General features: G+C 34.9%; 3 protein-coding genes across 5 annotated transcripts; 1 reads left to right on the forward strand and 2 right to left on the reverse strand.

Moving 5' to 3' along the window:
* Window positions 1-1,904: 1,904 nt before the first annotated feature.
* Window positions 1,905-2,648, forward strand: LOC133805516 (cytosolic sulfotransferase 15-like). Its single transcript, XM_062243697.1, has 2 exons — window positions 1,905-2,126; window positions 2,397-2,648. Exons 1-2 carry the CDS (start codon window positions 1,905-1,907, stop codon window positions 2,646-2,648), a joined length of 474 nt encoding a protein of 157 aa, XP_062099681.1.
* Window positions 2,649-19,894: 17,246 nt separating this feature from the next.
* On the reverse strand, window positions 19,895-23,119 carry LOC133803825 (uncharacterized). Of its 3 annotated transcripts, none has more exons than XM_062241954.1 (3): window positions 22,265-23,119; window positions 20,470-21,666; window positions 19,895-20,401 (listed from the first exon to the last, which is right to left on the reverse strand). In XM_062241954.1, the coding sequence occupies exons 2-3, from the start codon at window positions 20,818-20,820 to the stop codon at window positions 20,132-20,134; spliced, it is 621 nt and encodes a 206-aa protein (XP_062097938.1). In that variant the 5' UTR covers window positions 20,821-21,666; window positions 22,265-23,119; the 3' UTR covers window positions 19,895-20,131. The 3 variants fall into 2 exon arrangements, 2 of the variants coding, with proteins under 2 accessions (XP_062097938.1, XP_062097939.1); XM_062241955.1 differs by having other exon boundaries at window positions 20,470-23,119.
* Window positions 23,120-25,852: 2,733 nt separating this feature from the next.
* Window positions 25,853-27,170, reverse strand: LOC133803842 (cytosolic sulfotransferase 15-like). Its single transcript, XM_062241981.1, has one exon. The coding sequence runs from the start codon at window positions 27,057-27,059 to the stop codon at window positions 26,058-26,060; it is 1,002 nt and encodes a 333-aa protein (XP_062097965.1). The 5' UTR covers window positions 27,060-27,170; the 3' UTR covers window positions 25,853-26,057.
* Window positions 27,171-27,924: the final 754 nt, after the last annotated feature.

Genomic DNA, 27,924 nt, shown 5'->3' on the forward strand with positions numbered 1-27,924 from the left:
AAAATTCATAAATAAACATGCAAAAAAAAATAAAATATTAAACAGGGTCTCGTTGAGGTAGGGAGTGATACCATCATCCTTACCTCGTTTAATATTCGAGGATAGAAAATGGCTCTCGTCCCTGCCCCATTACTCGTTTAGGTGAGATATCCCCACCCCATTAAGGGCAGGTCCCCGTGGGGCCCGATCCTCATGAGGAAAATTTCTATCTCTAACCAAAACCTAGCAAAAATGGAGTCATGACCACTACAACTTGCAATTTCAATCTCAACTCAATGATTTTATTTCCGTGTCTCGAGCCCCGTCAGTCCCGATAGATCCAAATCCAATAAAAAAATAGAGCAATTCATCCCTTCCATTTTTTGTGAAAGGGAGTACAAACAGGAGAATTTAATTCCCAACAAGAATACCTTTTCTTTTTATTTTTTAATTTATTCTATTGTTTGTTTGGGTTTGTTTACAACCAATGTAAGTGTAAAATGATACTTCATCAAATGATTGTCCAAAGAGAGCGGTAGGTTATAGCAAAGAATGGAACGGGTGGAAAAGAATTAAAAATAGAAATAACAAGAGAGTAAAGCTCTCATCTTCGGTAATTTTAACCAGCCAACAATATTTAATTTCTCATTATTAGGTAAATCAAAATTAACTATTTTATTGTATTTAACAATATCAAATTTTATTTTTTATTTTAAACTACTTATGAATTGTATGTAGTTAATGCCTTTGAAAAAATATATATATTTTGTCGTTTTAAAGTTTTATTTATTTTTCATATTCACATAGTGTATATATAGAAAGTCTCACAATATAATTTTAGGTTCAAATACTCTTTTATGTAATGGAGAGCCAAAAATTGATGCATTTTTTAAACGAAAAAAGTATTCAAGATCAAGAATTTGAAGTAAATATATGGTCAAAATTAGCAAAAGAAGGTAAATCAGGTATATCATGTGCCTAACAGACATATTATTGTGCGTATATTTTATAAATTTGTCATTATTATTTCAAAGAATGGACACTAATATTAAAGCCATATATAGCAAAAGATAGTAAATACTTATTGAGGGAATTGGTCTTATGATAATATATTATAAGAGAGGAAATCATGTCTCCCACAAATCAATGCATAAATTGTGACCTGGCCAATTATTACAGTAGAAAATCCACATTATACATATAGGAAGGGCTTCACTTTAAGTATTATCGGTGAGGCTCTCAGTGTTATTTACTTTTGAATAATTTTCGGTGCGATTTTTTTTTATGACCGTGTATATTGTAGCTATTTAGAACATCGATGCGATTTTTAGAAAATTCAGATTAGTTTACAGTACCGAAAACTAGGTTAAAAAATGTTGTTGCAAGCATGACTAATTTTTTGTATCCGCGTGGAAAACAACATGTTTGAACCTAATTTTCAGTACTGTAAACTATTCGGAATTTTCTGAAAATTTGCAGGATGTTCTAAACAACTACAATAAACATAGTCATAAAAAAAAATGCACCGAAAATTGTTCATGAGTTGAGAACACTGAAGAGCTCCAACGATAAGGCTTAAAGTGAAACTATGGAAGAGAATTATCATATATATATATATATATATAAACATATATATTTATATATATGATACCATGTATCACCGACAGTCGATCACTAGGAGGTACAACAAAAACATTGAATTATTAATATTAATAATATTATTACTTTAGATGCAGGAAAAAGAAATAATTATATTAAATATATAGACTATTTGAAGGAAAATAGAATATAATGGATATAAAATTTTCTTAAAACTTATATTTAAAGGATTGAATGAATGTTATGGAGTCACTGATCACTATCTTAAAAATTTTGTTAAGACAATAATCATGCATATATAATCAAGCTTTTATTGTGCCGTTTTGATGGAAATATCAAATGTGACTAAGAAGAATAAGGAGGAAGAAATGGAGGGACATGACATAGTTGATGAAATTATTATGGCAAAGCTTGAAAAGGTTAAAGACCCAATACGTGATGTTTATCGCTACTGCTACCAAGGATTTTGGATTCAAGACTTTGCATTAAAAGGAATAATATCCTTTCAAACTCAATTTGTGGCTCGAGATGATGATAGTACTCCAATTGTAAAATTATATATATTTGTAGAAATTCATTGGATGTATTTGTTTCTTATTGGCACTTTAATCGTAATTTTTTGGGGGATAACATTGAACCACATCATTTAGAAGAGTACTTCAATATGTTCTGTAAAGGAATTCATATATCTGGACCATTTTGGGACCATATTTTGGGGTTTCAGAAAGCAAACTTAGAGATGCCTCACAAGATATTGTTTTTAAAATATAAAGACCTTAAAAGAGAGACAACATGTTTTTCATAAAAAAATATGGCAGACTTTTTGGGATATCCATTTTCAACCGAAGAAGAAAATCGAACAATTATGTAGCTTTGAGAATTTGAAAATTTTGGATGTAAATAAGACCGGCAAACAGATTGTTGGGTCGTCTGAGTTGTCTAATAGTTCATTCTTTAAAAAAAGTGAGGTGGGAGATTGGGTGAACTATTTAACTCCTCAAATGATTGAGCATGGAAAGAAGCTTATTGAAGAAAAAATTGGACAATATAATTTAATGTTTGATTTCTAGCTAGCTACCTATGATTTTACTCTTTTGTTAAGAAATATTTGTGGAATAAATGCTAATTTTTTATTAGTAGTTGTACTTGTGAACTAAATGGAATATTTGTAATGGCAATATAATATATGTTTACATTTAATTGCAACCATTAGTATCTTTTTTATCAAGTGTTGACTTGGTTGTTAATATTAGCCACAAATCCAATGCTGAGTCATGGTCCATTTACCATATCTTTGATTTTTGGGATATTTTAAAAAGGGAATTCACTAATTTAATACATTGTGTATTTGTAAGAGAATTGCTAAGGGGTGCCTGGTGCCCAATACCACAAGTAGGGGACATACTGCAATTGGTGCAATTCAATATTTGATCAAACTTATTTGAATTTAATAAGTATTATGGATTATTGCTAACTAATCATAGAGTATCACTTCATGTGGTGTTGGGCACATTAAGTTGCCAAATAGCAACACTCTTTTTGTAAATTATCATTTTAGCACCTTAATTTTTTAATAATGCTTCTACTGTACCTGTATTTTAAAATCATACATATTTAACACTTATTTTTAATAAGTATTATGAGGTATTGCTATGTAATGACCCAACTATTTCTAAGACCTTGGACCATTAGATCTACTATACATAACTACTATTTTGGGAAAGATACATAAGAAATAATATAACTAACTTTATTAAATCTTGAAATATTGTATCAAATACATAATAATTATAAATATGGCATGGGTACCCATTGTTTAAAACATAAAACATAATTTTAAACTAAAGAAAATTGTTTACAAAACTAAATGCGGAAAAAACATGATTTAAAAGACTAAAAAAAAAAACTTCATCCTCGATCGACACGCAGTCCACACATTCCATCCATCCTCAACACACAAGCCAAGCTACCAACAATTCTTCCGTCTTCCATATTCATTTTCCTGCATCACACTAAAAATAAAGGAATGAGCCTAATGCCCAGCAAGGAAAAACTACTAACCACATAAACATACACATAAAATCATATCATAACATATGCTAAAAACATATCATAATATATACTATATAAGACTATACTAATAATGGTCATTATGACATGTGATAAACCATCTACGTCCCCTGTCTAATATTTGAGGTGGGTTAGATCACATGTAGTGTATGATAACCCATCTACGTCCCCTGTCTAATATTTGAGGTAGGGTAAATCATAACATAACATATAAAAACATAAACTTATCATAACATATTAAACATAACATAACATAACATATCATACAAACATACAAGATCTAGCCTATTTTACTTACCAAAAATACCGGGATATGAGAACAGTTTTGGGACTTTGGAACACTCCTAAAAACCATAAATGGAAGGGTGAGTATACTAAAGAGAATGAGATGAAAAGAATGGAAGAACTATACCATTAAGAATATACTTACCAAAAACCTTATGTTCAAGAACTTAGATTTCCTATCCAAGAATAAAGTTAGGGGCTGAGTAGAAAACTATAAGAACTTGAAGAAAATAATACCAAATGAACTAGAGTTTTAGAATACCTTGAATGCTTTATGACTAATCTAAACCTTGAACTGAAATGTGTTATAAACCTTACTTCCCAAGTGTTTGGTAAACTTAAAAATGATTAAGCTTATAATCTCCAACCCAAGTGTTTACACTCTCACAATAACCTAGCAACTTGCAGCTTCTGAACTTAACTTGATGAATGAATGAAAAATGCTTGGTGCTAGGTCCTATTTATAGAGTTCTAGGAATCTTCTAATTATAATCCAAATTTAAATTTAAATTTAAAATAGTTACCTAAGGAATAAAAATCTTCTCCAAATTTAAAATAGAATCCTAAGGAATAAAAATCTTCTAATTACAATCCAAATTTAAATTCAAATTTAAAATAGAATCCTAAGGAATAAAAATCTTCTAACTTTCTAAATCCCGTAACTCTAAACTAACCTACAGTAAAATCAACATATCTGGAGCTGTAGGACTTCGATTTAGAATATCTTTATACCGTTAGAAAGATAATTAAATAATCTACAACTTTTTAGAAATACCATTTTTCGAAATTCATAATATAACTGGGTCAAAAATAGGTCAGAAGTTACAATACCCTAAAGTTACGAAAAATCTATTTAATTATCTAAATCACAAATAAATAAAATATCTAAATCACAAATAAATAAAATTGTGAGTCTAAATATCTAAATAAATATCATGCTCCTAACAAATTTTGATGAAGACTAAGTCTTATATTTCCCTTATTAAAATAATGACTCCTTAATAATCATGCATATGACAAGTGTCATAATCCTATTGACTCTATCTAAACCTTAGGTTATAATAATCATCATATTAATAACCAGCAATATTAATCAAATCTTATGTTATAATTAATATTCTTAAACTATAGGTTAAACTTATAAAATCCATAACTATTGATAGGAGTTTCCAACTAAGTCCCGGCTTGAACCAAAATCCTCAGTAATGAACATACTATAACTAATACTAGCTAAGTAAATTATGGGACTCTACATGCTAATCAATGGGTGTCATCTCATGTGGTGTTAGGCACATTAAGTTGCCAAATAGCAACACTCTTTTTATAAAGTATTATATTAGTACCTTAATTTTTAATAATGCTTCTAAGGTAGATGTATATTTTAAAATCATACATATTTGGTATCCTAGACTCAGATTTTGATAAATAAAATTTTATCAATATGACCAAATTATATTGTCATTAGTTATATGTAATTAAATAATTAAATTTGAATTTGGAACTCATATAATTGAGAGTAGTTTGATTAAATTGACAAACTTCTATCAATTAAATTTGAATTTAGGGTATCAAATATGTATGATTTCAAATACATGGTACTAAATATGTACTATTTTAAAATATCATGTCGTGCCGTGCTGTGCCAATTTTCAATTCGTGTCGTGCCTGACCCAAGTCCATATTTTTTTGTATCATGTCGTGCTCGTGCTGTGCTAGAAAGCTTGACCTGTATTTCCAGCTCTAATAATATGCATACATTAGTTATTCTTCCACTACGAACTTTATCACTTTAATAGTATTGCTCCACTTAATGAGAAACTTTTTGAAGTATGATAAGCATAAATTATGGGAATTACGCTTTTGTGTCTCATCAAATTCCTCCATTAATACATAAGTACTGCTCTTTCATACATGGCATAATAATGTTAGCCATTACTTTTCAACAATAATAATAAAAGAGTAATGATACGTGCACATAGAATATGCATCAAAATATTACAGATGGTACTAACTTTTTTAATATAATCTCATTTTAAATAAATACAATTATTTGAAAAATCTATAACTGTCACGTCTATTGTATATAATATTGTAGTATTTCTATCATTATTCATAAAAAATTATGTGAAAGAATAAGAACCTTTTAAACTTGGGCCAATCATTTCCTTGCTCTCTATTGTATATATATAAACTTGTTAAGCTCTTCCTTGTTTATGACATTGAAACAAGATTGATGTTAGTTCTCTATCTTGGGAAGTAGACGCTTGGCTAATATTAACAACAACGGAAACACTTAATAGAAGGTATAAAAGATTGTAACTAAATATAAACGAAATGTATTATTACATTCAAAATATTTAATCTGATACATAAATGCAAACCATTAACCAATATTTAGTATTTATACCAAAAATAACCAAGAACTAGTTGATGTTAATTTGCTTAAACATTATTGCCCGAAGAGAATGGAAAAAACAAAACAAAAAGGTAAAATCATATATACCTAGAAATCAAACATTAAATTCAATTGTTCAAACTTTTTTTTGGACAAACTTCTTTCCACCCTCTGTCATTTGAGGAGTTAAATACTTCACCCGATTTCCTACCTCACATTTCACATTAGAATTTTTTAAATTCTTAAAGATACATAATTGATCTATTTCTGTAGAACTCCTCGTTTTTTCTTCCTCATCTGAAAATGGAAATCTCAAAAAGTCTGCCATTTTTTTTTTTATGAAGAATCGTATTTTAAAACAGTATCTTGTGAGGTATCTCTATGCTTGCTTTCCCAAACCCCAAATATAGTCCCAAAATGGTCTAAATGGATTAATTCCTTCACAGAACATATGAAAGAACTCTTCTAAATGATGTGGTTCAATATTATCACCCAAAACTTTATGAGCAAAGTGCCAATAGGAAATAAATATATCAGGATTTCTACAAATGTATACTGTTATATTAGTTTATATAAATAACATAATGTTGATTAAATAAATGTGACAAATAAAATGGGGTGTGTTAATTTGTAACTTACCAATGGAAGCTACAAATCTAGTTACTGATTTTGTAACTCCCAAAATATCATCATAATCTATATGTAAAAGAAGTTACATATTATTGATTTGATTTTATAGTTGTTAGTAATGTTATTTTGACAGCCAATAAGTGTTTGGGGATTACAAAATTTCATGGGAAATGATTTGGAATGTTTTGGTAGCTTGTAACCAAATTTGTTACTTAGGGTTACAAATATATAACCTGACAGTATCAGTTTTAAAGCATATTTTTGATGTCTTGAACGTTGTAACACCCCAAGTAAGTCCAAAATCCAACAGTTTAATTCCATAAAACACATAATTTATCTTCGGTATGTAGTGACCAAAAATTGCACCAGACCCAAATCAATTATGCCATCAGCCCAATCAGAAACTATAGCCCATTAAACACTAAAGAGACCATCAAGTTAAGTCCGTAAGAAACTACTCTAAACAATCAGGCCCAGTCTATGCCCCAAATAAACCTTAGCCCACTCATCAAGAGTAGTGTTGGATTTTGACTACTCTGTAAGCCCAAAAAGCTTTATAGCACCAAAACAAGTCAAAAACGTGGGCAAGGAAGTTGGGTCAATCTATAACTCACCCAAGAGAATAGGTCTTCCTCCTTTTCAGGAGGAAGATCGCTTCTCACGCTCACTCCTCAGTGGCTAAGCAACAGACCATTGAAAACTATATAAAAGCAAGTTTCTGGACCTGAAAGAGAAAAATGCATTTTTGATTCAAAAACTCAATCTCTCTCGAATACTGTCAGACCGATCACTTAGATCATCCCTCACCACCACTTTACGGTGGATTTATTCACTTGTTGTTTACTTTCTTTACATTTTCTTTATTCTATACTTGAATTGCTTACTGACTTGACCGTCGGAGTCCCTTCGGCTGGCACCACCCCGGTCCCAAGGCTTTTACAATCTTTCTTCCTTTGTTCTACAGGTTGTCAATGCTTGCGATCCATCCTTTCCGATCATTGTAGATTTCAGCCTCTACAATTTGGCGCCCACCGTGGGGCCCTGATAGTCTAAATCAGGAGCAAGGGACGCACATCCATCGCCATGGAAAACTTGGAAGAAGGAGAGATCAACGTCCAAGCTCAGCTAGCTGCCCTGATGGCCCATATGAGAGATACTAATGAAAGCCTCATAATGGTGCAGCAAGAGAACATGTCATTCAGGGAGGAGAATGCCTTATTGAAGTAAAAAATGGAGATGTTGGAATCTGCTCAACGCAGCTCAACTGAATCCCAAATAAGGTTCCGCACTCCAATTCCACCCATGCAACCGTCCCAGGAGCGGCGTCCATCCAAGCCTCAGGCCAACAGTCGACGGTCACAGAAGGACCATAAGATCAGACAACAGGCCAACAGTCGACCCCAACAACTAATGGAACTGGTGGATCAATCCCAGGGGGATCAACCTAAACCCATGGACCCCCGTCGGTAGTCGACAATCCTATGGAAAACGAACAAGTGCCACCTGCTCCAACACGAGACAACCCAGTGTCGAGTACTCCAGGGGGGCCACCCAGGACCTTTGATCCAACCCTTCCAACTACTCTACCATCTGACATTTCTATTGTTCCATCTGCAGGACAAAGCACTATGCTAACACCCGAAGAGATGATTGAGCAGCTGGTGGCAAAGAAGCTTGAAGGCATGGAAGCCATGATCCATAGGATCCCAGGGGTCCCAGCGCCAATCCGGAAGAGCTTACCTAGTAGCTTTGCAGACTCTCCATTCGTGGATGCCATAGCACTCATGGAGATGCCAAAAAAGTTCGTCTTCCCACTAATGAAGATGTACGAAGTAACGACAGATCCGAATGATCACATAGCAAGCTACAAGCAACGAATGTTCACAGCCGCCATCCCTCGCGAACTACGTGAGGCTTGTATGTGTAAGGGGTTCAGATCCAATTTGGTAGGCCCAACCCTCCAATGGTATACGAACCTACCTAATAACTCTATCTCTTCATTTGCTCGATTAACTGACATATTTGTAGAGCAATTTGCTAGTAGCAGGAAGCTGGAGAAGTTATCTGATGATCTTTATAGGATCAAACAAAGGAGGGGCGAGTCACTTAGAGACTACGTTGCTGGGTCCAATACGAAGAAAGTATCCATCACGTCATGCAACGTTGATACAACGATTACAGCCTTTCGGAAAGGACTAATGGTAGATTCAGACCTTTATAAAGAACTAACCAAGTATCCTTGCAGGACCATGGAAGATGTGCTAGCCAAAGCTTGGGCTCAAATCAAATGGGAAGAAGATGAATCAAACAGACCTACATATTCACCCTACCCAAATACAAGAGAAAGCATAAGCACAAGGAGAATAGAACGCAAATATAGCCCATACCACGAATTGCACCCAACTACCAGAACCAACAGACCAGGAAGGGAGCCCAGCCACACACTACCATCCACAAGACCAAGATAACAAGAGAAAACACCCATCCCAGAGTATAATCTAAATATAGACCCAGTGGAGATTGTAGCAGTATGAAAGGGATGGGAAACAAAGTCAAGTGGCCTGAAAAGATAAAAAAAGCCAGCTGATAAACGAGATACCACCAAGTGGTGCGAATTCCACAATGATCATGGCCATACGATAGCAGAATGCATCGCTCTACGATTTGAGGTCGCAGGACTTCTCCGTCGAGGTCAACTCAGAGACTTTTTGTCAGACAAAGGAAAAATCACCATGACCGGGGGAGATACCAGACCAACCACGCCACCCCAACACACACGGACATGCAACGTAATATCTGGAGGATTAGAAGTGAGTGGAGTGACATACTCAGCTGCCAAGAGACATGCAAGGGAAGTCTCGGGGATGGACGGAATGTTGGAATAACTTATACAGGATCTTTATTTATTTTCATGTATATATAATATTAAACAAATTAATACAAGATAGCCTAAAACATGTTTCTAAAATTGAATTCAAAGAGAAACAAATAATATAATACTTACAGTATACGCAGCGGAATTAAGAGTCCTTCCTTCAGTTTCTCTAACTCTTGTATCCTTTCTGTCGTAGAGTATTATCAAGAAACTGAACCGATCTTCTATTTTCTTCACAATCTTCCAATGTATCCTTAGAACCACCTAGGCTAGTGTGGGCAATTCTCAACACATGAGATAGATATGGAAAGAAGAAGAGAAAATAACAAAGTGGCTTAGAAAAGGACTTGTGTTTAGAGAGAATCTAAAACTATCAGAAAATCTGACTTGTGACTTATCAAACTTCTCACTAAGCACTCCTTTTATAGACTCAATTAGGCCATTTAATTTAATTAAAAAATCAATAAAATAACAGCCATTTTGAAGCCCTAGGTCGAAATTATCATGGGCTATAGGCCTGTGAAATTTCCCATTTGATTATAAGCCCATTGGACTTAAAATCAAGGCCTGTATTATTTTCTATTGATTTAATTAATTAAATAATTATTTAAATCCTTTATCAAATTAATTATTTATAATTTGAACCTTGATTTAAATTTATTTATTAATTTAGATACCAATTTATCTTAATTAATAAATATGCCATAATTTCTCTTTTCTTCTCAAAATTACACAACTCTGTGAAACTATCCAAAATTGACCTGGTCAACTTTGATAATTCTAATTGATGATTAAATGAATTAATTGAGACTATCTAGATGATTTTATCCAAGGTACAATGGGGACCATGGGCCTATGAAATCAAGCTCCAATAAGTTATCATAAATCTAACAAATAAATTTACTAACTTATTAATTCCTGGTGACTCCACTATAGACTTGGAATTGCACTCTTGAATTCATAGAACACTCTATAACAAATATAGATACGCTATTAATTATCCATTGTTACAACCATAATTGTCACTCAATCCTCTATAGACGGTCTACAATGAGATAGGACTAAAATACTGTTTTACCCCTCATTGTATTTTATCCTTAAAACACTTAGTTCCTTGTAAATGATATTTCAGTAAACTAATTTAATTACTGAAATGAGATCTCTATCATTTAACACCTTGAACCAAACTAAAAGGAAACCGTCGTTTCACTTCTTCATCAGAAGCTATAGATGTTCATATCTATGATTAACACTCCCACTTAATTATACTACCGAGTTCCCAAGATGTAAGTATGGGCTAGTCCGTAGGGTAAGCTGGTAACAAACAAGTCAAAGAACTCAAATAATACAATCAGTTAGAATACTAACCACTCAGAATTGAGATTGAATTGACCTATGGTCAACTATATGATATGACTAGAATAGATAATAACGGCATGTTTACTTATCTTATCAACTGTCAATATCGGTTATGTCCGATATAACATATACATCCGATCTTATCTACTTTGCTAATGTTCTGGAAAGAACATAACACTGTAATGTGTAAGTAGATCATATCGTAGATTGGCAAGTCAGTGTAAATCTGGTGCACTGACTAATCTTAGGACTAACTTATTTTGAACATATAATCATATTTATATTCCACTGTGATTACGTCACTATAAATAAGATTAGCTGTATGCTCGGGATTTAATAAAAGTTTATATTAAACAAATAATCATGAAAATAAAACATGCGAGCAAAGTGATTGACCAAGTCAAAAAATGATTTCTATTCTTTTATTGATAATAAAATGAGATTACAAAGAATTTAGGTTTTAATTAGGGCATAAAACCCCAACACGGAAGACCAAAGAGGCCACCAACAAACTATACCGAACAGACCATAAGCTTTGTCGATGATGAAGCCTCAGATTTGCTTAATCCTCGTCATGATGCTTTAGTCATTTCACTATTTATTTCAAACTGCTTAACTAAACGAATATTGATTGACAATGGAAATTAGCTAACATCTTATTTTTACATGCTCTTAGGGGGATGGGGATTGACGAATCTACCGTCATCCATACTTGTGGGATTCAGCGGTGAGCAAAAACATTCTGTTGGTGAAGTGACATTGTATGTGTATGCCGAAGAAGTCAATCTCCAAACCAGATTTTTGGTAGTCGACTCACCCTTAGCCTACAACGCCATCCTTGGCCGTCCTTGGATTCAAGCAATGAAAGCAATCCTATCTACATACCATCAGGTCATCCATTTTCCAACTAAGTGGGGAGTGAAGGAGATCTGTGGAGCACAAAAGATGGCTCGGGGTTGTTATCAGACTACATTGAAAGACAAACAAGCCTCAGCATAGCAACTACAGCACGCTACATCATCGAGTGCACCTGTAGAGCCTGAGATGGAGGATCTCGATGATGTGAGCATCAATGAAGACTTCCCGGAGCATACCATCCAAATAGGATCAAAGTTGACACCTGAGTTTCGTGCTCGACTCATCGAGTTCCTGAAAAAGCACCATAACTATTTCGCATGGTCTCACGAGGACATGACAGGTATTGACCCTAATATTATTGTTCATAAGTTGCAGGTAGACCCAGACTATCCTCCAATCAAGCAAAAAAGGAGAAAGTTTGCTCCAGAACGCAACAAAGTAATCAATGAAGAGATCCAAAAGCTGATCGATATAGGGTCTGTTCGAGAAGTCGACTATCCTGACTGGCTAGCTAATGTTGTTGTGGTGAAGAAGAAGAATGGTAAGTGGTGAGTTTGTATTGATTTTACAGATCTAAACAAGGCGGACCCCAAAGATTCGTTCCCATTGCCACACATAGATATGATGGTGGATGCAACAGCTGGACATGAGCTACTCAGCTTCATGGATGCTTTCTCAGGATACAACCAGATACTCATGCATCCGGAAGATAAAAAAAAGACAGCATTCATTACCGAACGAGGGACGTTCTGCTACAAATTCATGCCCTTCGGACTCAAGAACGCGGGGGCAACGTACCAAAGGCTAGTTAATCGGATGTTCGCAGAGATGTTAGGAAACTCGATGGAGGTCTACATAGATGATATGCTAGTCAAGTCGTTGGTTGCCCAAGACCACCTTGACCATCTCCAACAAGCGTTTAAGGTACTTGAAAAATATAACATGAAATTAAATCCTACCAAATGTTCTTTTGTTGTATCATCATGGAAGTTCTTAGGCTACATGGTGACCAAACGCGGAATAGAAGCAAATCCAGAGCAAATAAGGTTAATCCAAAACATCCAACCACCTAAGAACATCAAAGATATACAACGTTTAAATGGGAGGATAGCAGCACTAAGCTGATTCATATCAAAGTCATCTGAACGCTGCCATATCTTCTTCTCCAAGCTTAGGAAGACCAAAGACTTCATCTGGACAGAAGAATATCAGAAAGCACTCGAAGAACTCAAGGCATATCTCTCGTCACCACCACTGATGGCCAAGCCTAAAGATGGAGAAACGCTCTACATTTACCTAGCAGTATCAGAAACAGCCGTCAGTGTCGTTCTCATAAGAGAAGAAAATGGTAAGCAACAACCTGTGTATTATATATCTAAAACTCTATTGGATGCAGAAACTAGATACAACCAGCTAGAGAAGCTTGCTCTGGCACTCGTCACAGTAGGACGAAAGCTCAGACCCTATTTCCAGTGTCACCCTATAGTGGTGCTCATGCAATATCCACTCCGTGCCATACTACACAAACCAGAGCTCTCAGGAAGATTGAAAAAATGGGTTGTAGAGCTCAGCGAATATTATATCACATTTCAACTAAGGACTGCAATCAAATCTCAGGTATTAGCTGACTTTATTGCAGACTTCTCTAGTGATATGCAGATTCAAGCGGAGAAGGAATTGTTATGTCTGGAACAACAATCAAACACCAAATGGAGGTTGTCGATTGACGGGTCAAGCAACAGCAAAGGATGCAGACTTGGGATAGTGCTCACTGTTATATTATTTTATAATATAATGTAATATTATATTATTTTATAATATAATGTTTTAGATTAAATAAATGTGACATAGAGTGTCACATATTGTAACATATAATAGAGAGTTACATTATTTGGATATATGTGAAATATCCAAACATGTAACATATTTGGTGTTACAAATTCATCACAAATTTGTAACTCCTAAATATCACCAATTATTGTGTAGATTTGTTGTTACACAATATTAAGATGAATTTCTTAAAGCCATATGAGAAATGGCTGATAGAGATGTGATTTTAACTCTCATATTGTGTATGGAAGTTACAAAATCAAGTGGGAATAATTTGGAACGTTTTGAAAAAAAAAATTGAAAAAATCATTGTTGCAACTGACTAAGGGCCGTGGCGCCTAGTAGCAAGCGCCGCGGCCCTAGTGCCTGACAGCCTCTTCCAACTTTGGTTTTTATCCAATTTTGAACGTTTCCAAAAGCCAAGTAACTCCCAAATCTCTATTTTAATTCCATAAAACATCCAATTAATCATTGGTAACAGCCATGGGGGTTAGTGGAATTTGAAATTCAAAGGGTGTCTCTAAACTCTATAAATAGGAGCCTAAGGCTCACTTGTAAGACATAACATTTCTATCCATTAGAGCACTTGGCTAGAAACACCTTGAGGCTTGATAATTCCAGAAAGCTTTTCCAATATCTGAGAGAGATCCCTTAGTGCTTGAGTTAGGGGGAAATAAGCTTTTGGACAAAGGTTTTAAACCTTGTTCAAGTTGGTGATCCCCAACCCTCTTCAATTAGGTTGTGTAAATGAGAGTTTGCTTGTGTTTCTGTTCTTCTTTTTATTCTATTGTTCTTCTTCTTATTCTCTTGTTCTATTTACTTGTATATTTTTTTTAAGAGTTGTAATCTTATCATTTGGTCCAAACACTTTATTTTATTTGTAACTTTTTGTTTTGAGTTGTATTTTGCTATTCTCTTCTTCTTCTTCATCTTCTTCATTTCCTTTATTTTATTTGTATTTTCAGTTATAGAGTTGTAACACTTTATTTAATCAACCTTGTCAATTGTAATATTTTGCATAGAGTTGTAACATTATCTTACCATTTCCATTGAGGCAATTTATATTTTCCTAACACTCACAACCCCAACTGGAGACATTATACAACGATCCATTAAGTGCGAATTCAAAGCTACGAACAATGAAGCAGAATATGAGGCATTGATAGTTGGACTCAACTTAGCAAGGGAATTGAATATAAAGAATATCAAAGTCACTTCGGACTCTCAGCTGGTGCTCAACCAACTCAATGGAACTTACCAAGCAAAAGACTCAAAAATGACAGCATACTTTGAGGTAGTAAAAGAAAAGGTAAAACACTTCAGTGAATTTTCAATTGTTCAAGTTCCTAGATTAGAGAATGACCATGTAGATGCACTCGCAAACTTGGGCTCGAAAATCCAAATTAAGAATGGGATTACAATCCCAGTAGTGTACATGCAATGGCCAGCCGTATGGAAGCAACCAGAACAATCAACGAACACCATCGACACTCAATCTTGGATGACACCAATTATTGAGTACCTGCACCATGATACTTTACCGGAGGACAAAAATGAGTCAAGAAAGCTAAGGACAAAGGCAGCCAGGTTCACCCTTAACAGCAGTCGACTATACAAATGATCGTTCACTAGTCCTTTACTCAGGTGTTTGAATCCAGCCGAGGCAAAGTATATACTGACGGAGCTACATGAAGGCGAATGCGGAAACCATTATGGATCAAGGAGCCTGTGTAACAAAGCCCTTACAACTGGGTACTATTGGCCAACAATGAGGAAAGACTCAATTGATTTTGTTAAAAGATGCGACAAGTGCCAGAGGTTTGCTCAAGTGTCGCATATGCCACCTGAGAAACTCCATTCAACATTGACGCCATGGCCCTTCATGAAGTGGGGAATGGATATCGTAGGAAAGATGCCAATGGCGCCGGGACAAAGAGTATTTATGCTAGCAATGACTAATTACTTCACCAAGTGGGTTGAGGCAGAAGCATATGCTCAAGTCAGGGAGCGAGAAGTCAAGAGTTTTATCTGGAGAAATGTCATATGCAGATTTGGGATGCCAAGGGAGATTGTGACGGACAACGGTTCTCAATTCATAAGTATCGAATTTCAAGATTTTTGTAAAAAATGGGGAATAAAACTCTCGTTCTCGACACCCAGATACCCACAATCAAATGGACAAGCGGAAGCGACAAACAAGACTATAGTAGCATCGCTAAAGAAAAGACTAGACAGAGCAAAAGGAAGGTGGGCAGATGAACTTCCAGGGGTACTATGGGCCTACTGAACAACAGGAAAGACTTCAACTGAAGATACCCCGTTCTCGCTAACCTATGGAACCGAGGCAGTCATTCCTGTAGAGATAAGACTCCCTTCTACAAGATTCGAGCACACGACAGATGCAAGAAACTGGAAAAACATGGGTCACGAGCTTGACGTATTAGATGAACGAAAGGAAACAACATTAATAAGGGTTGCAGCCTACCAACATAAAGTGGCACAACACTTTAACAAGAATATCAGAGTTCGAAAATTCCATGTTGGTGACTTGGTATTAAGAAGGGTCTTCCAGAATACAAAAGAAGCAGGAGCTAGAAAGTTGGGTCCGACATGGGAAGGGCCCTATAAGATTACCAAAATAGTAGGACAAGGTGCATACAGACTTCAAGCATATGATGGACGCAACTTAAGTAACAGCTGGAACGCTATTCATTTAAAACAGTATCACTTCTAAACTCTTAACTCTTGTGGAAAAAACAAGTACTTAACCTTTATCATTATTTTAATCACAATACTGACTTAAGCATCGGAGGGTCAGGATCCGAAGACCGGCCAAGGAAAGCCAACCCATGACTACCCATTAAACAGGTAAAAAGTTTCAATTGTTTATTATTCTTTATTATAAGATCTCAATACTGACTTAAGCATCAGAGGGTCGACGGCTTTGCCGTCGACCGCACCCCCTGATATTAAACAAGATTCAAAGATAATAGTCAAGAGGCTAGCGTGTGATGATCCATGTATCAGAAGTCTGAAGTGAACCTGGACAAACACCTGATAATGCATAAGAATTCAGACTCGACACAAGTCCAAGCATCGCCATATAACATACCAACACTTGGACTAGGGAGAAAGGAGAAGGTTGTAGAAATGCTTGAGAAGACCAAGACAATAATCGTAGAGACAACTTATGACGATTCCAGGTTTGAATATCTTCTGTTGAAACTTGACTTTACTTTCTCACCCGAACAAAAATATTGATTATGAATATTGTCATTTTACAATAAAATTTACACTTGGCCAAGTCTTACATACAAAATAAGCCATTCCTCTATTGCCTGACCATTCTAGATGGATGGATTACCCTAAGTTGCCACTCCTTGTTATGTGACCATCCCCAGATGGATGGATTATCTTAGGTTGGCACTCCTTTCTACGTAACCATCCCCAGATGGATGGATTGCCACAGGCAAGCACTCCTTGTTGCATGACCATCCCCAGACGGATGGGTGACCCTAAGTTGCACCTCCTCGTTACACGACCATCCCCAGACGGATGGCTTGCCCTAGGTTGGCACTTTTTGTCACGCGACGGTCCTCGGACAGATGGATGGATCCCGGATGGATGGTGGACACCAGTCAGATGGATGGCCATAAATAGGCATTGTCTAGCACTCGACGATCCGCAGACCAATGAATGAATCTCTGACAGATGGATGATGAGTAGCTATTGTTTGTCACCTAACGTCCGATATCATTGTAGAATACTACCAATGGTGCCATCTGAGATAATCATATACCTCATGTAGAGGACCATGATCACAATCACTTTATGCTTGGTCAATTTGTATGATATTCATTAAACATCAATCACAGTTGACTACCAACATTCAACTGTAGTGAAAAGCATGGTTTAACATAGAAAAACCTCAACGATACAACAGAGGGCACAGTTCAACATTCAAAAGGCCCAACAAAGAGCATCAAAAGGCTCAACAACCAATATCACAATGTTAAACCAACAAAAGAGCAAAGCGTAAAAACAAAAAAAAACTAGGTGTTGACAAACTAAACATTGTCCAACCGAGAAACAACACTCGACATACTACTAGTCACCTCAGAATCAATAATAAACTGATGCTCAACAATATCCCCAACGGCATGTCCAACAATCTGGTTGCCCCCATCCTCATCTTGAGGAATACCCGTGCCAAACTTAGGACCAATAGACCCCCCGTCGTCAAGGCCAACCTCATCCTCAAACATACCAACGCAGAGTTCCAACTCTTCGTCTACCTTCCAATCCTTAGACTTGCCTTCTTTGAACTCTGTCAACATTTCTTTACGAGCTTTCCACATGGTGTAGAGTCCAAGAACTTTACTTAGCTAATTGTTTAGTAGTGTTATAGTATGTTTAGTGTTATCTTTGTTACTATGGATTTTTGGTTCAGACCGGGAATTATTTGGACACTCATAGTAGTACTTATAGATTTTCTAAGTTTAACCTATAGTTTAAGAATATTAAGTATAACCTAAGGTTTGATTAATGTGACTGATATTAAGGATTATATTTACTATATTATAAGGTTTAGACATCAACCAATAGGATTTTAAGCACATGTTATGAATGGTGATTAAGGATTAAAGATTTTTGAGGATTAAATTAAATAAGAGTAAAGTTTGAATGTTATAGGGTCAGTCAGCAGCCTTGAGTACGTTGAGGGCTTAGTCAAGGCTGTTTACTCCATTCAAACTTAGCTAACAATGTGTAAATTCGTGTTTAAATATTCAGCGTATGCCGATATATCGCAGCTATAGGGGGCGATATATCGCAGCACGTAGATACGGAAAACACGAATCGATGCACGGTCGCCTCGGGAACAAAGGTCCAGGCGATATATCGCCTATAGGGGGCGATATATCGCCTCCACCAGCATGTTTTCAAATACTTTTGAATTCTTTTCCTTTCAGCCATTCAAACTCCTTCAACAGTCCAGCATCTTTTGAACGAGTCTTCAGCCTCTGCTGAACGATTATTCAAATGATTTTCACCTAAAAAGCCATTATTTTTATTCAAGTAAAATCAAGATATTTTCATTCCCAAACTCTATAAATAGGACCTAGTACCCAGCCATTATTCACCATTTGCTCTAAGTTCAGAAGCTGCTAGTGTTAAGTGAGTGTGAGAGTGTAAACACTTGGTTTGGGGAAAAAATATAAGCTTAAACATCATAAGCTTATCAAACACTTTGGGAAGTGAGTTCTATAGTATTTCGGTGGAGGTTAGATTGATCTTGCAATCTTTGAGGTAAACCCAAAACTATAGTTCCTTTCTGTATTTTATGTTATTTCCTTTCTCAAAACCTTCTACTCAGTCCCCTAACCTTATTCTTATTTTGGTTAGGGAATCCAAGCTCTTAAGCATATAAGTCGGTAAGTATGTTTTTTTTATGGTTTAGTCTTTCCATCTCTTTCATTTCATCTCCTTTCTTAGACTCACTCTTTCTTATGGTTTTAGGAGTGTTCCAAAAGTCCCAACTCAGTCCATAATCCCGGTAACTTTGGTAAGGAAAATAGGCTAGAATCAACATGTTATGTGCTTATGTTATCTATATGTTTTATGTTATTAAAAGTGTTATGATATGTATATGTATGTTTGTAGGCTTGGGCATATGACCCATATGACTAACAAGACCCCAAATGGGTTATGGGCATATGACCTACTTAGCTAGTAGGACCCCACTAATCCCATGGGCATATGCTTGTTTAGTCTATGGGACCCCAAGTAATAATGGCCATTATAATAAGTGTATGTTATATGTGTTATGTTAAGTCTTTATGTTTTCTTATGAAATTATGTATATGACTTTGTGTTAGATTTTCCTTACTGGGCATTAGGCTCATTCCTTTCTGTTTTATGTGCAGGAAAATAAGCTTTAGAGGCGGTAAGATTCGTGACGCTTGGAGGATGTGTATCGATGATGAATGGAGTCAACGGGCCGAGCGTTAATCGATTCGAGGATGTAGTTTCGGTTTTATGTCTTTTTATATGTATTTTCCGCACTAATTATGTAATGTTTTATTATTTTAAATTATGTTTTTGTTTTAAAGACAATGGGATCCCATATCCGTTTTGGTATTTACTTTGTAAATAACTCTTATTTTGCAAGTTATTCAATAAATTATGGTATTTTCGCAAATGTAAGTTCTTTTAAGGATTTTATGTATAGTTTCGTTAATGGTCCAAATAGTCTAGATTAGTGGGTCATTACACATGGCCTTCACCTCAATGTCCTCCAGCTGAGCACATAAATCATTCGAATTCTTCTTCTCCTTAACTAGTTCGCTCACTTTATCCTTTAATTGCCTCTTCAACTCTTCATTTAATTCTTTACTTGCCTTAAGCCTCTCGTCAACTTTCGTAAGACTCGACCGAAGCTCGGTGTTGGACTTTCTAAGATCACAGTTTTCCCTTCCGAGGCGTTGATGGTCTCGACGAATATGAATCGCATTAGAGAGCATCTGTAAAAATAAACGAGTTAGTGCAAACAAAATATACAAAAATGAAATAAGTAAAATAGGTTGCTTACCCGATAGGCTCCAGACACCAAATCATTGGATGACTCGACGGATCCCATTTCCTTCAAACGAGTCTCATCACGAGGACACAAGAGGGCTTCGACATATCCTTCAATAGACAAAGGGTTCGAATACACACAAGTATTCTTTGGAATAATGACAGAGATATTTTCTTCCTCCTCATCAAAATCAACCCTAGGCTTCTTGCTTGATCCTCCTTCGATGACCTTTGAAGGAACAGTACTCTTTGAGGGCACGAGGTTTATTGATGGCTCTACCGCCGACAAATGACCTTTCTTCTTACTCGCCGCTTTCTTGGCTTTTGCCAAGGCATCAAGACCGAAAGGCATTTTGAATGACATCTTTTTCGAAAAAATTTCCGATAGATTACGTTCTTCTTCAGAAGAATAAACTTGATACCAATCAACTCTAAAGCTCGCTTCAACAAAAAAATAGGAATACGACCATCTAGTCTAATAAGAAGATTACCTTCACTCCGCCCCTCGACTTTGCTCCAAAGAAAACTGGAAGTCAAATTTGATTCCTTTAACAATTTTTTCCAACTTCGTTGCTTTTCAGGAATTGCTAAAATTTTCTTCAAATTTTGGTCACTATCGTACGACAAAGCAAGAAGTATGGTCAATTCTTTATCCACAAAAAGAAAAAGAAAAAGAAAAACACCAACATTAGGATTTCAATAGGTTGGAAACAAAAGACACAAGAAAAATAGGTAAAATAATCTAGCATGCAACACCTACCTAATACCCGCCAACTAGTAGGAAACCTATCGGTTCTAGACGAGAACATTTCTTTTCCATGGAAGAAACAATAGTATTCTTTCCACCCACGGTCATTGGATTTTATATTGCAAACCAAGGACTCGTCTTCATTACGAGACACAAAACTATATCTTCCCTTCTCTTTATCATGTTCCCTCACTGTGTAATGAGCACGAAACTCTACTAACTCAACACTCATCCCGAACACCTCAGTAAACCTTTCGATGCCTAAGAGCACTCTCCATGCATTAGGCATTAGCTGACTAGGGGCTATCTGATACCAGTTAAGTACTTTTGAAACAAAAGGAGGGAAGGGGAACCTGAAGCCTTGATGAAAGGTGTACTCATACATACCACACCAACCAGGGGTATCCCAATTGACCCGTTCGACAAACCTGGGTAACCTCATCTTAATATTATGAGGAATACCTGTTGACCCAGATTTTGGTCAACTGACACGGAGTCAGAATATGCTTGATATGAATTAATGTGTTGAGAAGAACGTAATGACAAAAAGTAATAAGAACACGATATTTTTATAGTGGTTCAGCCCCAGGATCTGGTAATAACCTACGTCCACTTAGACTGTTATTGATATAAGAATCAAAGGAGTGATCAAAGAACAAGGGTTCAATGAGTTTCACTAACCTCTGAAGAAAAATACAATATTCCAAGGAGAATTACTCTAATCTAAAATAATTCAAAAGCCAAAAGTCCCTTCCTTGAGCTATCCTTTCCTATTTATAGGCTCAAGGGGGATTACATGATTTAGTTGCCAATATTCTCTCCTAAATAATCGGATATTCAGGAGATTGTGTGAATTAAATTCAGGATCTACAAAGATTTTTACAGTAATATGACATTGCATGCGGAACTATCGACCAGACTGGTCGCAGGTATGACTGGGCTGCTTACCACTTCTAATACGTCTTCTGGTCGATACACTAGCAGAGTTCCTCCAGGTGTCTGCCACGTGTCCAGGGATCACTTGCCACGTCATCAATGCCAATTTTTTGGATAACAATACCGAAAGATAATCTCATCTTAGCTAAAAGGGGAACTGTTAGTTGGGTTTCAGGATTTGCCCGTAGAATACCTTGTGATCGGCCAGAGAAGCTTGGCCCATCATCTTCACCCACCAGTTGCGCCAAGATATAACCCATCACAGGAGCTTCTTTGTCAGGTACCGCCAACCCGACGACATCATGGTCTTCAATATCCCCACCATAATAATCATCTACCACTGTAACAGGATTAATAGGCAAAGCATCTAGGACATCATCACCAAAGTCGTCATCCATATTGATAACCTGCTGACCATTACTATCAGTATCGAAATCTACCTCTACAAATGCGGGGTAGAACGCACTCCCGACGCTCGACATAGACTCCTATTCATGACATAGGTTGTCAAAATTTTAAATATATATATATATGATATTGCAATACAAAAAGCCTAATTGGCTATTTCACACAACACATTAAGGACATAGAACCTCAAATGCTCTATTCTCACACAACGATTCCACTGGAGACACCAATAAAAGTGTCCCATTTTAGCGCGTAACACTTGTTCACGATCCACCAAAGTATTACGACTCAGTTTCCTACGTTAGGGACAACCTAAGGGGTACTCCCTTTTTATCACCCTACGTTAGGAAAAGAAAATGGCCTAAAGTCCTAAAACAACTTAAAAGGCTATGTGTTCTTCTTAGGATGAATACAGTACATATATGTGAGGGAACCTTGAAAAATAAAGGGATTGCTCCTGCACCGCACATCTCCGCTCCGACGCTCTGTCCTAGCCTCCGTACTGAGTTGGGTGAGCACTTAGCAAAACAAGATGGAGAATATATGCTATAGCAAAACAAAATGAAGAATATGTACCATATTCCATGGCCCATACGTTAGGCCCAATAGTAAGTTTTCTTTTTCTCTTTTCAATTAAACATTTATATACATATTGCATATATGTGATATATTCTTGATGAAGTATATATATTTTTATCACATATAAATAATATTTATTATAATATATATTACACGCAATAGTATATTATGCATCATAATAGTCAATTCTTAGGCATAATATATATATGTGTGTTTAATATATATACCTGATACATAATCTTAAAATATATTTTATTAAATAAACATAATAATTATTATAATAAGAAGTGTATATATATTATTAAATTATCAAGTTCCATTTCAAATTGTTCTTTTTTTTTTTGAAAAAGAAGCCACACCTCAACAAAAATCTAACATTTTTCTAGATCACTCGACAGAATTATCAAAACTACATATCTTAAATTTTTTGCCAGTCGACGCTACTACTCTCCGAGCCAACTTAACTTGACTTAGAAAGTAAGGGACAAACTGTAGTGGCCAAAAATTGCACCAGGCCCAAATCAATTATGTCATCAACCTAATCAGAAACTATATCCCATTAAACACTAAAGAGACCATCAAGTTAAGTCCGTAAGAAACTACTCTAAACAACCAGGCCCAGTCTATGCCCCAAATAAACCTTAGCCCACTCATCAAGAGTAGTGTTGGATTTTGACTACTCTGTAAGCCCAAAAAGCTTTATAGCACCAAAACAAGTCAAAAACGTGGGCAAGGGAGTTGGGTCAATCTATAACTCACCCAAGAGAATAGGTCTGCCTCCTTTTCAGGAGGAAGATCGATTCTCACGCTCACTCCTCAGTGGCTAAGCAACAAACCATTGAAAACTCTATAAAAACAAGTTTCTGGACCTGAAAAAGAAAAAGGCATTTTTTATTCAAAAACTCAATCTCTCTCGAATACTGTTAGACCAATCACTTAGATCATCCCTCACCACCACGTTATGGTGGATTTATTCACTTGTTGTTTACTTTCTTTACATTTTCTTTATTCTATACTTGAATTGCTTACTGACTTGACTGTCGGAGTCCCTTCGGCTGGCACCACCCCGGTGTCCCAAGGCTTTTACGGTCTTTCTTCCTTTGTTCTACAGGTTGTCAGTGCTCGCGATCCATCCTTTCTGATCATTGTAGATTTCAGCCTCTACATGGTAACACCTAAGGGGGTTGGTTGAATTTGAAAATCAATTGGTGATCTCAAACTTTATGAATAGAGACCATTGTTTACTTGTAAGACAACTACTTTTATATCCACAAAGATCTTGGCTAGAAAATACACCAAGAGCTTGATAAATCTAGAAAGTTATTTCTTATACTTGAGAGTCCCTTAGTGCTTAAAGCTTAAAATAAATTAACATTTTCATGGATTTATTATAAAATATTTAATAACTAAAAATATTAATTTTAATTTAATTTGTGTCTGATTTTTCAGGACCTAAATGCATTTGGGCATAAACAAAAAGAAAGAAGAATGAAATAACTAAAATTGAAGAAAATAAGTAAAAGTGACATTTTTGAAGGCCCAAAACCCATATGAGTAGCCCAGGCCCCTTTTCTCTCCTAGCCTATCTGGCACACTAGCTTTGTCTTCACTTTGCAAAAATACCAACTTTTGCGAAAACTGCCATTGCAAAAATGCCAATTTCTGCAAAATGCACAACCTTCTGATTTTTAAATGATCAAAACTACATTATTGTTCTATTTGTTGTGGAACTCCATTACTGTCTTCTTCAGCTGAAAATGGAAATCCCAAAAAACCTCCCATTTGAATCTCCATGAAACCCACATTAATCTCAAAGTTTGAGTCCACTATACCCATGAAACTATTTTGTTAATGCTTTTGTGGTTTTGTTTGTAATTTTTTTTTTGTTGTTTTGTTATTTTTATAAATAATCAATTTGTTTATTTAAAAATTCAAAGTTTGAATCCATTGAACCCACATAATTCTCAAAGTTTGAGACCATTATACCCATGAAAATGTTTTGTTTATGTTTTTGTGGTTTTGTTTGTAATTTTTTTGGTTTTTTTTATATGTTATTTTTGCAATTTTTCGATGTGAATTCAATGAAATCTTTAGGTATGTTTTTTAAGGTTTGAATTTAATGACAATTTTTGTTTGTAATCTTTAAATTTCAATTTGTATCAATAAATTTTACAAACTATTTATATAAAAATGAATGTATTTTAAGTGAAAGTATTAGTAGTACGTCTTTTTGGAACACTTGAGTTAAATTTGATCGTGTACCCCATAATTGATGCTTACCATCTAAACATTCTTTTAGAAGCTAAGTATATAAATTTGAAAGAGCTATCAGAATATATAGTCACCTACAATTATTTCGTCACTGCAATTTTCTTTTATAGAACTTTTTGTTCTTGTTTGGTTTTAATCTCGTAAATCCATTTTGTTGTTTTTGTTCTTTTTATCAGATTTTTCTTTAAAATTAACTTGTGAATGTGATTTGATGTACCAATTATTGGTTCATAGCTGAAACATTATTTTAAAACGTTCATTGGCACCCAAAATGCTTTTTTACTGGAAAAGAAAGCCGTTAAAAGTTTATCAATTTAATAAGATATATTACTCTTCTTAAAACTTTTCGAAGTAAGATACATAATTAAAGGTCTCGATTGAACTTTTTATATGCATAAAACATATAAGAATTAAGCATTTGAGTCTCCTCAGAGTCCACCACAAATATCAACTCTTAACAAAAACTACTAACGACTGCAACTACATGTATTATTGCCGTTAAAATATTTGAATTGATACATACGTATAACAATTAACACTATTTAGTATTTATACCACAAACATCATCACTTCATACAAAGATATATAGCAATAACAAGTTCCTTTTTGCCCTAAGACAATGGACAAAAATATAAACAAAAAAATAAAATCAAAGCTAGCTAGAAATTAAACATTAAACCAGATTGTCCAAATTTTTCTTGGATGAGTTTTTTTCCACGCTCTGCCATTTGAGGTGTTAAATAGTTCATCCAGTCTCCCATCTCACCTTTCCTAAAGAATGAACTATTGGACAGCTCGAATAACCCAATAGAATATTTACCGGTCTTATTGACACTTAAACTTTTCAAATGCTCCAAGCTACATAATCGTTCTATTTCTTTCGGAACACCTTGGTTTTCTTCCTCAACTGAAAATGGAAATCCCAAAAACTCTGCTATCTTTTTAATGAAAAACACATTGTCTCTTTTAAGGTCTTCATATTTCAAAAATAATATCTTGTGAGGCATCTCTAAGCTTGCATTCCAAAACCCCAAAACATGGTCCCAAAATGGTCCAAATGCATGGATTCCTTTACAAAACATATCGAAAGACTCTTCTAAATGGCGTGGTTCAATTTTATCCCCAAAAAATTTATGAGAAAAGTGCCAATGAGAAACAAATACATCCAATGGATTTCTACAAATGTATACAATTTTACAATCTGAGTGCTTGATGGAAGGTGGTAATGAAGAGTAAGGAATATGTGTATTCATAATTCTTGGCTTCATGTTTTCGATAGGTAATGATAATTCAAGCAAGGGGATAAGTTGGTGTGGATTGGTAGTAAACAAAGGGCTATTGTTATTATCATTAGTGCGTGGTTTGAAATCAAAATCAGTACGTTTCATAATTGTAAAAACAAGAGATTTTAACCAAGTAGTACCTGATTTTGGACATGAAGCTAATAAAATATCTTCATTTCGTGCCACAAATCGAGTTTGAAGGGATATTAAACCTTTTATTGAAAACTCTCGAATCCAAAATCCTTGGTAACGATAGCGATAGACATCACCAACCGGGTCTTTAACTTTTTCAAGTTTTGCCAAAATGTTATCAACTGTACTCTCATCTGTCTCCACTTCTTCCTCCTTGTTCTTCATACTAACATTTGATATTTCCATTATAACTGGACAATAGAAGCTCAATTATATGAAGAAAATTATTCTCCCAACAAAGTTGTAGAGAAATATGCTAGAGATCAGGAGTAATGAGTGACTACACCCTCAATCCTTTAAATATAGCAATGAAAAAAAAATTCATTATCTTTTTCTTTATTAGATATAATCTATAAATTCAATTCAATTCAATCATTTCTTTCTTTATCTGACAAAAACAACAATAATAATGTTTTTGTTGCACCTACAGACTTTCGGTGATACATGATATCATAATAATTGGAGTCGGTCACCAACTATATACTATTATTTTTAAAAAATAATGTGTGTCTATTCTTTTCTCTTCGTCGTCATTGCGTGACTAAAAGTAAACATCATCGATCTATATATATATATATATATATATATATTCACATAAATGCAAAATTGATTTTAACGTTAGTGTAATTATTGTTGTGTACGTAGCTAGAGAGAGATAATATTTAGTTTATATTATACTTTTTAATATCCCCATATTAACAAAGAATTCAATTATCTCTCTTCAATTAATACTAAATTTTCTCTCCAATAAAAATAATAATATCAATTTATTTTTAAAAGAAAAATAATCTCAATTTAAATTTAACAATAATATTCATCGGTTAAATATAAAATTAGTTTAAAATTCTTATTAAAATTTAATATCAAATAATTAAAAGCCCTATTTTTTGGTGACATTTGTGAAAAATCCTTATTAAAATTTAATCTCAATTAATTAAAAATCTAATTTCGTTGGTAATCAGTCTAGTTAAAAGATATATATTTTTTTAAATTTTTTTGGAAATAAAAATAAAATAGAAAACCACATTAGTACTATTGCTCTCAACGTTAA

This window comes from Humulus lupulus, chromosome X, assembly GCF_963169125.1.
Source record: "Humulus lupulus chromosome X, drHumLupu1.1, whole genome shotgun sequence".
NCBI classification, from domain to species: domain Eukaryota; kingdom Viridiplantae; phylum Streptophyta; class Magnoliopsida; order Rosales; family Cannabaceae; genus Humulus; species Humulus lupulus.

Coding starts and splice junctions, on each gene's coding strand:
- LOC133805516 (XM_062243697.1), top strand. CDS start 1,905: ATGGAAATATCAAATGTGACTAAGAAGAATAAGGAGGAAGAAATGGAG. Junction 2,127..2,396: donor ATGATGATAGTACTCCAATT/GTAAAATTATAT, acceptor AAAATATGGCAG/ACTTTTTGGGATATCCATTT.
- LOC133803842 (XM_062241981.1), bottom strand. CDS start 27,059: ATGGAAATATCAAATGTTAGTATGAAGAACAAGGAGGAAGAAGTGGAG.
- LOC133803825 (XM_062241954.1), bottom strand. CDS start 20,820: ATGTCATTCAAAATGCCTTTCGGTCTTGATGCCTTGGCAAAAGCCAAG. Junction 20,402..20,469: donor TGGTGTCTGGAGCCTATCGG/GTAAGCAACCTA, acceptor TTATTTTTACAG/ATGCTCTCTAATGCGATTCA.